This window comes from Chinchilla lanigera, unplaced genomic scaffold (genome assembly GCF_000276665.1).
Source record: "Chinchilla lanigera isolate Chin_1 unplaced genomic scaffold, ChiLan1.0 scaffold00098, whole genome shotgun sequence".
In the NCBI taxonomy this organism is placed as follows: domain Eukaryota; kingdom Metazoa; phylum Chordata; class Mammalia; order Rodentia; family Chinchillidae; genus Chinchilla; species Chinchilla lanigera.
In genome coordinates this window covers 3,942,365-3,958,018 of record NW_004955499.1, presented here as the reverse complement: position 1 = coordinate 3,958,018, position 15,654 = coordinate 3,942,365, and the positions used below count along the sequence as shown (strand labels likewise).

The 15,654-nt window shown below is 38.9% G+C and overlaps 1 protein-coding gene across 6 annotated transcripts in view; it reads left to right on the top strand.

The window, feature by feature from the left end:
* Positions 1 to 6,065, top strand: part of Nlgn4x (neuroligin 4, X-linked) — a 395,672-nt gene extending 389,607 nt beyond the window's left edge. For all 6 annotated transcript variants that reach the window (XM_013505622.1, XM_013505623.1, XM_013505625.1 and 3 more), the window contains one exon: positions 2,168 to 6,065. In XM_013505622.1, the coding sequence (XP_013361076.1) occupies positions 2,168 to 3,017 (850 nt within the window). In that variant the 3' untranslated portion in view covers positions 3,018 to 6,065. The remainder of the gene's footprint in view (positions 1 to 2,167) is intronic.
* Positions 6,066 to 15,654: the final 9,589 nt, after the last annotated feature.

The window sequence follows — 15,654 nt, the reverse complement described above, 5'->3', positions numbered from 1 at the left end:
TTCCTTCCTTCTTTCCTTCCTCCATTCCTTCCTCCATTCCTTCCTCCTCTCCTCCCTCCTTCCTTCCTTCCTTCCTTCCTTCCTTCCTTCCTTCCTTCCTTCCTCCATTCTTTCCTCCTTTTCTCCCTCCCTCCCTCCTTTCCTTCCTTCCTTCCTTCCTTCCTCCATTCCTTCCTCCTCTCCTCCCTCCCTTTCCTTCCTTCCTTCCTTCCTTCCTCCATTCTTTCCTCTTTCCTCCCTCCCTCCCTCCTTTCCTTCCTTCCTTCTTTCCTTCCTTCCTTCCTTCCTTCCTTCCTTCCTTCCTTCCTTCCTCTATTCCTTCCTTCTTTCTTTCCTTCCTTCATCTTTTTCTTTCTAGGTACTAGGAAATTTATGCAGCATCTTCATACTGGGCCACATTAATAGCTTTGATTTTTTTTTTTCTTTTATCTTAACCAGGGTTTTCATATGTCACTAAATTTCTGTGGCTGGATTTGAACTTGCAATACTCTGAGCTCAGCTTTCCAAAATGTACCACCATACTTGGCTTCAATTTTCAGTACCCATTTTAATAATAGAACTGTGATAGTTATTGGAAAAGCAATTGCTGTTCTTTTTTCCATTCCTCCCTCCCTCCCTCTTTCCCTCCTTCCTCCTCTTCTGTTTGTCTCTTTTCATTTCCTTCCTTCCTTTCTTCTTCCTTCCTTTCTTCCTTCCCTCCTTCCAGTCTCTCTGTAGTGGGGAACTGAAACCCTGGCTAAGAGGCACACTTCAAAAGGATATGAGACCCTGAAAATTTTCCTAGGAATGTGTAGTTTTGCTTTATCATGGTTGAAGATATTTCGGTGCATTTAACAGTAGTGAAAATGTAATGAGCATGCCCTAATACTACCACTGGAATTTACTTTTACTTCAAGATAGCTTTTTCAAAAATTTTATTTTTATTAGTACATGACTGCAAGACATAACGACTGCAAGGATCAAGCAGAGTTGGTCCATGGACATTATAAGTCTTATTGGAAATCGAACTCAGGACCTTACACTTGCCAGACAGTCAGTGTGCCTTTGATCTCTATTCCCAGGCTCCATAATATATCTTAACTCTACTTATTCCCCCTCCTACCCCTTCACCTCTTGTTCCTCTTCCCATTTATAAAAGACTTATCTCCCTTTTCAGATTATTTATATTTTATGTTAGTCTTTATTTATGTTCATCACCATGTGATATTTAAGTTTATGTGTGTGATGTATTTCACTCAGGGTAGTGGTCTCAAATTGCCTCTGTTTTCCTACAAATAACTCAAGTTTATCTTTTTTATGGCAGAATAGATAAATACCACATTCTCCTTATCCATTTATTTGTTGAGGGACATATAGGGTTCTTGATATATTTACTTGTTATGAGTTTTGCTGCTATAAACATGGTTATCAGTGGATCACTGTGATATGATACACTTTACTCTTTGGGGAAGATACCCAGAATTGGAATATCTTGTTGGAACAGGAATTCTATATTTAGGTTTTTGTTGTTGTTGCTGTTGTTTGTTTTTTTGAGAATATCCATACCGGCATTGAAAGTGTTTGTAGCACTTTACGTTATCACCGAAGGTATTCAAGGGTTACTTTCCCCCAAAATCTCAACAGCTTTTGTTATTATGTGATCTCTTTTTTCTTTCCTTCTTTCTTTTTCTTTGTTTTCTTTTTTTTTAGACAGTCTCACCATGGACTTGAACCTACTATGTAGCCCTGGCTGGCTTTGAACTCATGGTGATACTTCTGCCTCAGCCTCCCAAGCGCTGAGATTGCAGGCATGCACCACCACACACAGACCATTAATTAATTTCCTGACTGTGACCCTTATTTTCTGAAATGAGGTGGAATCTCAGCTTTTGCTGTCATTTGCATTTCTCTAATTGCCAGAGATGTTGAACATTTTTTTCATGGACCTTTGGGTCCTTTGTACTTCTTCTGAGAAGTACCTAAGCAGAGGGTTACACCAAGGAAAAATATCAATGCACTGGATGAAAGGAAGCCAAGCTGTATCCGGTCTGATCTATTGTGCTCATGTGCAGAAATGCAAAAAACTAAGGGCCATTAGTTGTCTTGGGATGTGAAGTCCTCCTTGTCAACTAGGAGAGCCTGTGGGTCTTTATTTCTTTCATTCTTCTTTGCTGTCTTTCATCCCTAGGGATCCCAACCAGCCCGTTCCCCAAGATACCAAGTTCATCCACACCAAACCGAACCGCTTTGAAGAGGTGGCGTGGTCCAAATACAACCCTAAAGACCAGCTCTATCTCCACATCGGCCTGAAACCCAGAGTGCGGGATCATTACCGCGCCACCAAAGTGGCTTTCTGGTTGGAGCTGGTCCCCCATCTGCACAACCTGAATGAGATATTCCAGTACGTCTCCACCACCACCAAGGTCCCCCCGCCAGATATGACATCCTTCCCCTACGGGACCCGGCGGTCTCCAGCCAAGATCTGGCCAACAACCAAACGCCCGGCCATCACTCCGGCCAACAACCCTAAACACTCCAAGGATCCTCACAAAACAGCGCCCGAGGACACCACCGTCCTCATCGAAACCAAACGGGATTACTCCACCGAGCTGAGCGTCACCATCGCTGTGGGAGCATCGCTTTTGTTTCTCAACATCTTGGCCTTCGCAGCCCTGTACTACAAGAAGGATAAGAGACGCCACGAGACGCACAGACGGCCCAGCCCACAGAGGAACACTACCAACGACATCGCCCACATCCAGAACGAAGAGATTATGTCTCTGCAGATGAAGCAGCTGGAGCACGAGCATGAGTGTGAGTCCCTGCAGGCTCACGACACCCTGAGGCTCACCTGCCCTCCAGACTACACGCTCACGCTACGCCGGTCCCCGGATGACATCCCGCTCATGACGCCAAATACCATCACCATGATCCCCAACACATTAACGGGCATGCAACCCTTGCACACGTTCAACACCTTCAGCGGGGGACAAAACAGTACAAATTTACCGCACGGACATTCCACCACCAGAGTATAGCTTTGCGCTTCACTTCCCTCCGCCCCTCCATCCTTCCTTCTTTCTTCCTGTCTCCTTCACCCCGATGGAAGACGTCCAGAGACGCAGAAAGACAAAAAATCTGTAGGAAAGCTTTTCATCTCATCGGTTTAGGATGACAACTCTGGCAAAAAAACAAAAAATACAAAAAATCGAAACAAAAACAACAGCAACAAAACCAACAGGTCACCTGGTTTCCCAAGACCTTCCCTCCCCTTTGGCATTCTCCTGAACTGCTCCACCAACTTCTCACCCTATGAAATGTGAAAAGCCTACGTTTCTCTTACAATACTGCTTTAAGATTTCTCACCCACCCCAAAGACCTCTCCAGTCTCCAGAACATCTCCATTCAATGACTCAGATGTTCCCAGTGCTCACAATTACCAATTCACACTTCTGGAACCCAGCGAGGGACATCTAAATTTTTTTATTTAAAAGAAAAATAACAATTGAAAAAAAAAGTCATAAATTCTTTACATGCCATACAATGGATGGCTCTACTTATGGAAAGAGAGTGGTCTGTGGGTTCTTTTTTCTTTCTTTTTTTTTTTTTTTACCCAGCATTATAAAGAGTTGTAGTCCAGAGAGAAGGAAAAAAGTAGAAATTTTATCATTAAAATAAGACTTGACTATGCAGAGAATTAAACCTATAGTGTTCTGTGCAAAGAGCTGTTTTGCCAGCCTGAACTATATTTAAGAAACTTTGTAAAAATGAAAAAAAAAAAAAGAAATTGTATATAGCTGTGAGTTTAAACAAACAAAAAACACACACAGAGGGGGAACAAAAGAAAAAAAAGCTTTTATTGATGTTTTCAGTTTGAAAGAGCTTTTAGCAAGGTTGTGATTTTTCATTGTGTTCTGAATGTATATAAATATAAATACATATATATTATATATACATTAGTCATATCACCTCTGTTTCCCTCTGAAGCAAACAACAAAAAGAAAGCTTTTGTTCTTAACTCTTTGTGGTAAAAACAAACAAGCAAACAAAAGACATGGGATTTTTTCTAATTTGTTTCATTTCTAAGAGGACCTGGCGTGGAACAGAAGAATCCTAGACCATCTGTGTGGCCTGTCTATGTCCCATTTTCAAGTTGCACAAAATGCATGAGACAGAAGCATTCGTAGGGAAACTGTTGGGTTGGTTTTCTTTTTTTTTTTTTTTTTCCTCTCAAAACTTATTTGCTTGTGCAGTTAGCCTTCCTGAAATCACCACGCAGAGATGGGTCCCCAGAGTTAAATGTTCGCAAACGCATGTCACATTCAGGGACAGGCATATACACACGAGATCCGCCAGGAGAAGCGGGTAAGAGAAAAAAAGAAAAGAAAAAAACAAAAACCGTAATACAAGTCTCATTCTGTAATTCTGGCCCTTTGAGTAGATTTAGGAAGAGTTCCTTCCCTTCGTAGAAGGTTGCCAAAAAGCAAAGAAAGCTTGTCTTTGGAAGGATTGTGCCTGGTGCAATCAATACAGCTTTGTGTCTCACTACAGCTGCAGGGCTCTGCCTCATGGGCTACCTGCTTTGCTTGTCTAATCAGCTCCAAGGAGCTGTGCTTTCCACTGAAGCCGTGCAGCCCCTATTTATTAGCAAGCAGACCCCCACCCCACCCCCCCAAAAAAGATCTTCCTATCATTATGGGACAAAACATGTGCTTGTCTGAAAATACCACTTTTTGTAGATTTGTGTAGCAATCACCAATCAACAAATAACGCACAAAATGGGGAAAAACAGAAAAATCTCCAATAGGATACAGCTTCAGAAGTTCTTTGCATGGGCTTAAAATTGACAGTGTTACACTGTCAAGGAAATCAACAGAAATTTCTTGCCCCTATTGAATTGGCAACCTTGAGATTTGTCCCCCAGAATGGCTCATTGCTTATTATTATTATTATTTTTCTTCCTCTAAGAGAGGTTTTAAGGGTTATAAGGTGCAAGGGATACAGCACAGTCCAGATTACGTTGTATTTTTGTCTTTCAAATATGACTGCATTATCAAGTAACAGTAGCCAAAGATATTTGAAGATCTCACAATGTCTGGGCTGGATTTTTAAATACTGCGGCAATCTCCAGTCTTAGATGCTAAGGCCCAGGTAGGTATTTTGCATAAAACTGGTCCAGTTGTTATCATGTCCCTAAAATAACAACGTTTGAATATGAAAATTTCCTACACTAAAACTGTAGCGATAGCTAAAAGTGTTTGACCTCTAGGGAAAAAAAAAAAAAAAATTAAAGTTCTTAGACATGCAGAAAATCAGTCAATCCTGTTGCATAAGTGGATTTCAGCTCAAGAGTTATTCTCTGTATATATAAAAGTGTGAAATGTCATGCACCCCACTTAGGACATACGAAGAAGCAACAATCCTTCCTTTGCAAACAGACGTCGTGGATTACATGTGTTTTATCCGACGCATCATTTCCTCCTAAAGCTATTTTTCAAGCCATTTCCGGCAAGCTCTGTCTCCTCCCGGCTGGTTTAACAGCAAGCAGGATACGCGCGAAGGGACTTGGTCGTTTTGCCATCTACGCTGGTTCCGTATGTTTGTAATGTGAATTCCAGTATGTGTTTCGTCCTTGGCTAGCGATATGTACAGTCATGCGTCTGTCAGCCCCGTGGCATTTGGATAAGGACACAGAATTCCTGTTAAGTGAGTAATTTTAGCTTTTCCAGAGGATTATGATCAAAAGCAATTTAATACATCGTAAAGGATATCTTATTTCTACATGGAAAGAGGTTATAGGATCTTCATAGAGTTCTATGAGAAAAAAATATACTTGCTATCTATAAAAAAGAGAGAAAAAAAGGAAAAAAAATAAGAAAAAAATACTTTCTTAGGCTTTTATTCTCAATCTTCAAAGGCACGCAGGGTTTAATGGTTCGTTGGGTTATTATTTTGCAATTTTGTTTTTTGATTTTGCCTTAAGTAATGATAGAAGATATATATGGCTGGACACATATGTATAAACTTTTCAGCAGCATTTTTAATAATAAAATATCACAGTATTTTCTAATGCTTTGTGCAAATAATTATGTGTCTATTCTTTCTTTGTAGGTGGTGTGTCTTGCTTTTATTGTCACTATTTTCTCTGTGGCGTGCTTTTACTTCTGTGAAAGTGTAACGGTGCTTCTGCCAGGCGCTAAATAGAGGAGTTTGAGTGGGGGAAAAATGAGTTTCTTACGTTGGCTCGGTGCACGTTTTCTTTACCCTACTTTTGAGGCAGTTCCACCAGCCTTTATCTGGCTAGCCGGGTCCTGCATGATAAAGAAGTATTTCCCTCACTGCCTATTCTGACAGTGTTGTTTGATATGCAAATGCCTTAACCGTCTGCACCAGTGAGCTCGCTGTGAGGGCGTCTTCAGTGACAGCAGTAATTCCCCCTGATCGCTCTGTGGAGGTAGGCAACTGTGGGCACGCCACGGAGATGCTCTTCGCCGTCCTCCCACGCACATCTCACGTGACAGTCGTAGTAGCCCTCACGTGCAGACCCCTGCCAACAGCGAGTCACGTGGATAGCTGCAAAGCTGAAGCCAGGAGGGAAGAGAAAGCAGCTATAAAAAAATTTAGGGCATCTCAGGGCCCACTCTCTTCCCTGCAGCGTGTAAGCTGCAGCTTTGGAAGGCGGGTTCCAGAGGTTACATCTCCAGACGAATCAGAGAAAGAAAAGATAATGTCATGATAGTCTGCATATCTGATCCCTTCATGATTCAACGATAGTGACTTTGACAAAATGTGTGTATCTTTGTGTGTATGTGTGTATACACAGCTATCTACACATATACATACACATGCGACCTAGGTACATATTGTATCACACATTACACCATACATGTGCATTGTCTATCATATATGTGTGTACACATCAGCATACACATACATATATAAACACATACACTATAGGTACAGATTATGTCATAGTACAATCCATACATACAATAAAATATTGACATATGTATCATATATATATACTGTGGGTGTATGTCAATGATGATAATTTTGGCAAAATGTATATCTCTGTGTGTGTATAGATACATTTGAATATACACACATACACACATGCACTATAGGTACATATATCACACACCAAGCATAACCATTACATATAATATAGATAATATATAGGAAGTGATATGCATATACATATATAAACATCATAGATATGGATTATATCATATTACAAACCATATATAATATATTGATATACAAATTACATCTGCATGTATGTATGTATGCAGTACATACATGTATGTGCAGTACATGCATATGCGTATACATGCACACCTAAATATATATGCACACATACACTACGAGTAAGCACTATATCACACACTTGTATATAGTTATGCATTATAGATAGAAGACAGAAAGTGTATTTACATAAATATAAAAGGTATATATAACATATGTATATACTTCATACATATGCAGATAAATATGTACTTTAAATTTTTAAGCCTAGCATTTTTATTAAATATATATACACACACAAATACACACATACATATATATGTATGTACATATTTTATGGAATTACACATATGGGTGTGTGTGTACACATTTGTGGCTGTTTATAGATGTATAGATATGGATGTATGTTTGTGTAACTGCACATGTAAATGTATTATATATTCAAAAATATGTATTTATATTTTATACCCAGGCATATATTCTCTGAAATTTTTGAACTTTTATCCTTGATATTTGCACTTCCATTAAATATGTGTGCACACACAAGTAAACATACACCACATATATATATATATATATACTTTACACATACATACACATACACATGTTCTGTAAATTCCTGTGTATGAACACAGATGAATATATAACCATATATATATACATACAATACGTCTGTGTGTATATGTGTTGTGTTGATATAATATACAAGTATACACATTTCTCTGTGTGCATATGACACAAAAGCATATCTACTATATATATACATTCATAGATATGTGCATTTTATATCCTTGTTGATTGTGTTTTCCATTAAATGTGTATATATATATGTACAAAACATACCTCTGCACATATATCCATACTCACATACATATATAAACAAAGGATTCAACTTTAATATTTCAATAAACACTAGCTTAGAGAGCCTCATTTTCCCCAATTTTTAAAATCTTAGCTTTTGTGAACATAATGGTACATGCATTCATCCATGCATTCCATAGAGTATTAGAATATCCACACCACATTACACCCTGTGTTCTGCTCCTCTTAAAAATGCCAGTAAACCAGGCACAGTGGTGCGCTCCTGGAATCCCAGCTACTCACAAGACTGAAGCAAAAGAATCACAGGTTCAAGCCCAGCCTGGGCAATTCAGCAAGAACCTGTCTTGATATAAAACAAAAAAAAGTGTTGAGTGTGCAACTTAGTTGTACAGCACTTAGTGAGCATGCTTGAGGCTTGGGGTTCAATCCCCTCCACTTTAAAAAGATAAAGACAACAAAGCAGCTAAAACTGCTTTGATCCTTTCACCCCGGGGTAAGCAGAGAAACCCAGCGATAATGAATGGGAGTGGGTGCTGCTCAGAGCACCCTCCTTGCCGAGAAAAGACCAGTCCGACACCTTTACCCTGCTCTCTGAAGATTAGGGAACCATTTTTCCAAAGACCTGACTTTCATCTGTATACCAGGTCTTCAGAAGTCCTTGGGGGAAAAACTAGAGGTGGAGGTTGTTCAAGACAGCGTGGTGCCCCTTCAAAGGGAGAGGGCCAAAAGGTTGGGCAACTGCATCTCATTTATTATTGATGAAAAATATCAGGGTTGTTTGCAGGGTGAGCAGAAAACCATTAACTGTGGCCAGAAGATGCAAGACAAGGGATTCCTGCTTTGTACAGGTGTAAACTGGGAATGTCCAAATAGTGTCACAGTGGTATGACCATCTTGGAGTATTTGAAAACTACTTCGCAAGCAGGACCTCTCTTAGAAATGAAGGGCATAGATGGATAAACTGCAGAAACCTGGATGCCACAGGTGTTGTACTCTTTTGACTTTTTCCCCACTATTTTGCCTGTTGTGCGCTGGAGAGGCCAAGAACATGATTCTGAAACAGGATGAAAGGAGATTTTAAGACATAAAAGAAGCGCTTAGAGAAGTCTCTGGGAAGTTAAACACTGGAGTCCTTTCCAGGGGTGGTAGAGACAGGGAGTAGAGGTAGATCGAAGAGGAAGAAAAATATTTGCAAAGGGTATGATGGTGCGTGGGTGTAATCTTAGCATTCTGGGGGGCTGAGGCAGGAGGATCACAAATTGGAGCAGAAGGGAAGGAAGGTCACAGGATAGGAGGAAGAAAGAAAGGGAGAGGGAGGGAAGGAAAAGGAAAGAAGGACAAAAGAAAGAGAAAGAAAGAAAGAAAGAAAGAAAGAAAGAAAGAGAGAGAGAGAGAGAGAGAGAGAGAAAGAAAGAAAGAAAGAAAGAAAGAAAGAAAGAAAGAAAGAAAGAAAAAGAAAGAAAGAAAAAGGAAAATGGAAAGAGAGAGGAAGGAAGGAAGGAAGGAAGGAAGGAAGGAACGAAGGAACGAAGGAACGAAGGAACGAAGGAACGAAGAAAGCGAGGGGGGAAGAAAGGAAGAAAATTTTACACCTTGCTAGAATCATATTTCAGAGCTGCTACAACACAGTGATAAATGCTCAGCGGCCACTGGCAAACCAATACCTTTCAGCCAGGAGATTAGATGTACAGAGTTAAGACTACAATTGTCTTTAATACAAAAACAGTGTGGGAAAAAATGAATGTGCTGCCTGCCCATTTTGAAACAGGATGAAGGGAGATTTTAAGATGTAAAAGAGGCAGTTAGAGAAGTCTCTGGGAAGTTAAAGACTGGAGCCCTTTCCAGGGGTGGTAGAGACAGGGATTAGAGGTACACTGACAAGGAAGAAAAATATCTCTAAAGGGTGTGATGGTGCGTGGATGTAATCTCAGCATTCTGGGAGGCTGAGGCAGGAGGCAGTTCCATGTAAATGCCTTGGGTTTTGCTTTTACACTTCGTGTAAACACGGGGCTCCTTTTGACTGGGTCTCTTTCCATCAAGCTGCGGGCTGCCTCCCTGTACTCACAGTATCCTTGGCATCCTGCATACATGCAACCATGTGCAACTATGTTCTCTTCCATTAACAACCAAGTTGGTCAAATGGCAGGGTTTTTTCTCCTTTCCAGATCTAACTTCTTCTTGTTTTATCTATCTATCTATCTATCTATCTATCTATCTATCTATCTATCATCTCTTTCTATCTATCTATCTATCATTTATCTATCATCTATCCACCCATCCATCCATTCATCTATGCACCCATCCATCTATGCACCCATCCATCCACCCATCCACACATCCATCCATTCACCCATCCACCCACCCATCCATCCATCCACCCATCCACCCATCCATCCATCCACCCATCCACCCATCCTTCCATCCATCCACCTATCCATCCATCCATCCATCCTTCCGTCTGTCTGTCCGTCCATCTTCCATCCATCTGTCCATTCATCCACCTACCCATTCATTCTGTCTATCTATCTATCTATCTATCTATCTATCTATCTATCTATCTATCTATCTATCATCAATCATCCTTCTATCTATCATCTATCTGTCTATGATCTATTCTTTCTATGTATCTACCTATCATCTATCCATCATCTATCTGTCTATCTATCTACCTATCTATGTATATCAAGCTCAAGGTCTTGAGTTTTATTCCTGGTTAAGAAAAAATCTAATTTGTGAGAAGCAAGAAAATGTGAACGTGTCTCTGTCTCTGCAGAGATTCTCATTATCATATATAAAATAGGAGAAATGTGTAGAGGGAGAATAAGAGTGGGGAAAGGGAAGAGATGTAAAAAGGAGGAGGACGAGATGGTTTGGGCAGCTTCCGGCTGCCCAGCCTGAACCAATCCAATTCCTCATGGCTATCATGTACAGATATCAAGATTAAGAAATAAAGACATGGCTACAGAGGGAAAGATTGTTGACGACTCCGCCTTGCTGTAAAGTGGCGTTCCATGAGTACTTTGGAAAAGCCACCAACAGCTGCAAGTTCTCCAGATGGAACAGGGTTAGGAACACGGGAAATGATTGCTTGCTGATCCCCATTTGGCCAAAGAATAGAAAATCTTGCATGTAGTAGGGATCCCTTCTTACTAGAGAGGCCTCACAATAGTTCTGGACACTTAGGTTCTAAAAAGACTAGACAAGGAGATTTGGGAGAAGGACTGAAATAAACCACCAACAGCTGCAGCTGGAAATAAAATGTCACCTACCCCTTCTTCCAGATCTTAGACATTAGGTGTTTGGACTGCAGACCTGCCTTTCACAGAATAAGAAAACACTGAGAAATATGTCTGCTACCCCAGTATATGATCCTAACAATTTCCCATTAAAAACTGCAATGCTGGGCTGAACTTAATTACAAATATTAAAAGGGCTATTATGCTTCCATAGTAAAATCAGCCACATCAATTTTTTATGTCTTTATGTGCTAGCACTACTTGCATAAAACACTTTTATTTCCTCTGGCAACATGCATTATGTATGAACATAGTGCAAACACAAATCATTATTGAGTTGTCTTATTCCAAGGAGTTTTAAAACAACCGTGTTTTTCAAGTCACAGAAATGCTCAGGTTTGTGATGAGGATAGAGTCTCAGAAATGCATTCCTGGGAGATTTTGTCATTGCATAAACATCGCAGGATTGGGGTATTTATGCAGACCTAAAGGGTCAAGCCTAGGACAATGTCCAGGTTACATGGTCTAGCCTGCTACCTAACAAAGCTATAAGGCCTGTGATTAAAACTATAGATAATTGTAACACAATGGTATTTGTGTATCTAAATGTCTCCATACACATAATAATTACTGCAAAAATACCAAGTAACAAGAATTTTTCGGTTTCATAATCTTATGGGAGTACTGTTTTATATGTGTTCTGAAATATCATTATACAGTAAATGACTATATAAAAATAGCAAAACCCAAGGTTTTACACTGAACTGCTTCGTCTGTCCTCATTTTTCATTTTGAGCTAGGACCTTGCTAACTCACTAAATTTCCCAGGCTATGTTTCAATTTGGAATCCTCCTGCCTCAGCCTCTCAGAGTGCTGGAATCAGAGGTGTGCACACAATTCCTGGCTTACAGAAATCCTTTTGAAGCAAATGTCCGGCATCCTTTCTTTACAACTAAAGACTCAGCCATTTAAAGAACATTGAATCATTTTAAGAATTCAAATGCTCTCATCCAAATGTACTGTAGAAATGCATTAAAAATTAATACTTTGGTTTTAAAAATATTGAATCAGTCATGTAAAGAATAAGGACTTGTGTAATGACGGAAGGCTTTGGAAAAATCTTAGGATGTGTCCCAAATAAGGTATAGGTCTTAAGTCACTTATCCCTTATACCAGCCTCAAAATATAAATTTCATTTCGCAGGTGAGGAAACTGAGGCACGGACGGGTAAGTAAATTACATGCATTGGCGCAATGAAAAATAATGTAGCTAGTATTTGCAAGCAGACCATCTAGGCAGAATGTATGTGCTTACTAAATATTTACTAAAATACCTGTTTATTCCAGAGTTATATCCCCTGTAGACATTTTAGAAAATGCAAAACCTGCTTTATGCAAATACATCCTGGAAAATGAACGACATGCAAAATCCAAGTGCAAAAATGTCACTGTTATCTCAGCCAGCCCTGAGAACATCAGCAGCATTAAATCTTTAAATTTTTATGTACAAGAGCCTCCTACACACTTGACTCTATCCAGGGTAGAGTTTTGTTGAGTGGAGATTTATGTTTTAATTTTTTTCTCAATTTACCTCTTTTCATTTTCCTTGTGATTCTAGATTTATTTTGTATCATTAAATACAGGGCTCTTGTTTTTGCCTCAGTGACATTCTAAAGTGTTTGCTCCTTCTGTTGTGAAGATGGAGTTTTGGACAGAAGCAGCAATTGCAAGACATTAAATTCAACAGCCCCCAAATGCTTACCAGCTGTCAAGGTTTCCTGTGTCCTTGCACCATGAAATAAGGAGTTAGTTCAATGTCTTTAAAATAAAAGAGTATAATCTCATCATGCCATTCCCAACGTGTGGCCAATCTGAAATATGGGTGCAAACTGACCTGGGTGCAAAGGAGGAGTCTGCTACTGTATTAAACAAAGGTAAGGCCTGGAGTGGTGGTGCATGCTTGCAATCCCAGCACTAGGGAGGCTGAGGCAGGAGGAGCACCACAAGTTCAAGTCCAGCCTGGGCTACATAGTGAGTTCAAAGCCAATCTAAAATATAGTGAGACCTTGTCTCTAAATAAATAAATAAATAAATTTAAATTTAAAAAATTAAAAAATAAATGTAAAAACAAATTTAACAGAGTGTTTTCAGTATAGTCAAGGACATAATCTACACATAACCTACATCTACACAATATTTTCATTTAAGGATAAAGGATTCTGCCTTGAACATCTACAGTACATTTCATGCAATATTCATCATGCTGATTGCCTTCCCCACACACACTTTGCTAAACATTGTTCTGCATGATGGCATGTCATTAAAAGAGAAAAGCTTAACAGGATATTTAATTGCTATTTTCATGCCTTTAAGCTACAATTCTATAAGAGCCCTTGGTGGGACCTTTTATGTTCAGATAGAGCATTCAGTATCCACAATATCTAAAATGTATGGACCAGACAGATTTGCAGTTTAATTATTTTAGATATTTGTGATATTTTCCTCCGCATGGTGAAATACCTGAGACATGGAATCCAGTTCTAGACCAAAAAGAAATCTTTTTTTTTTTTCAGTCACATTCGTACACACAACCTTGAGAAGTCACTATATCCCATAATTTTTTAGTACACCTGCGCTTGAAGTTACTACTTAGCACACAAATTCTGGAATGAAATTTTCCACTTTCTGTTCATTTTTGCAGTCAAGTGCTCTAACTTTGAGCTACACCCCCATTCTGTTCATGTTTTGCCCTGAAGAGTTTCACATTTGTAATTTTTTTAAATTTATTTCTATATGTACGTGTTTGCAGTAATTACCTTTATCATGAGGAGTTAGTACATACTTTGGAACATGGCAGATTTTCAATTTTTAACATACCGAGGCTCAAACTGAAATAAACCTTAGCTATGTCCTTCTAAATTACCATTTTTTGTAAACCTTTCATATGTTCAACTTTACTCTGAAGTAATTTTAAACTTATAGAAAAGTTTTTAAGATAGCACAGAGCTTTGCTGTGTACAGTTCTCCAAGATTTTTCTATTTATAACATCCTGTATAATCGTACTACAACCAAAGCCAGGATATTAGCACTAACATAATACTATCAACTGATCCATTCATTTTATTTGAATTTACCAGCTTCCCCAATTTTAATATTTCTGTGCCCTTATGTTATTAGTGTGTCACCAGAAAACAGCATATAACTTTGATTTTAAATAATCTGACAATCTGTCTTTCAACTAGACCATTTAACCCATTTACATTAAATGTAATTGCTAACTCATAAAGGTTTATGTAAACCACTTAAACCTACCAGATTATTTTGTGATTTGTGTGTATTTTCCCCCCTCTATTCTTGGGTCTTCTTTTGGGTTTAATGAATTATGTTCTTCTAAATTAGAAAATTGTTTTATAACATTAATTAAATATATCCTGTGCACTAGCAGACTCAAAGTTCAAACTTCTATTTTAAGATGCAATTCTGTTAAGTATTTACACATTAGAAAATATGGATGGGCAACACTTTGTAGTTTACATTAATTATCAGAGTGAGTGGGAAAAATAATTGTTTCTATCATGTCTGCAAAAACGTTTGCCAAAGGATTTGAGGCATTAGTGATTGTAAGGGAGTAATAGTATATAGTAAAATTCCTTTGTTTAAAAAAGGACGGTTACTGTCTAACATAGACTGTGAAAATTTTATTCCAATGCTGGACCATCGAAAGGAATAGTTGGCTTTAATATTTCCGATTTTGAAGAAAACTAGGTTGCAATTTACCATATATGTGTATGTTTATTGAAAAAAGTCAGAGGAAGAGTAACATTTATGGGGGAGTGTACAATCACTTCTCACTTTTTCTTTTGTCCTAAGAGCATGGAACTCTTGTGTTTGGGGAAATTAATTTAATGGAAGAGTTATACACCTTCAGAAGAAGTGAATTGTCATGTTGATGTCTACACCAAGATAACAAAGTGAGTTCTCCTTTAGCAGGGCACATTCTGATGGCAAAATCCACCGAGAAATCTCAGAGCCATGTATTGTGCTATGCCTGTGAAAAGCAACATAAATGCAAGTTCCATTGTGTTAATCCATCCTCTGGTTTATATACCAGGCACTGTAGTGAACTGTGTTGCATGGAGGATGTGACCACATCTTAAAGTTTCTCCTTGTACACAGAGGACCCCACCTCAATATCCACACAACTGAATGATGTAGAAGTTCCGGTGCATTCCGTGGAACTTGTAAAGGTTGTTGCTTCTCATGCAGGATTTCATTACTTACTGCATTTCCTTTGTAGAAAGAGGCAAGTCATGCATTTTGTTGTTCTTTTTGTTCACTTGTTTGACTGCTTTCCTGGAAATACAAAAATAAG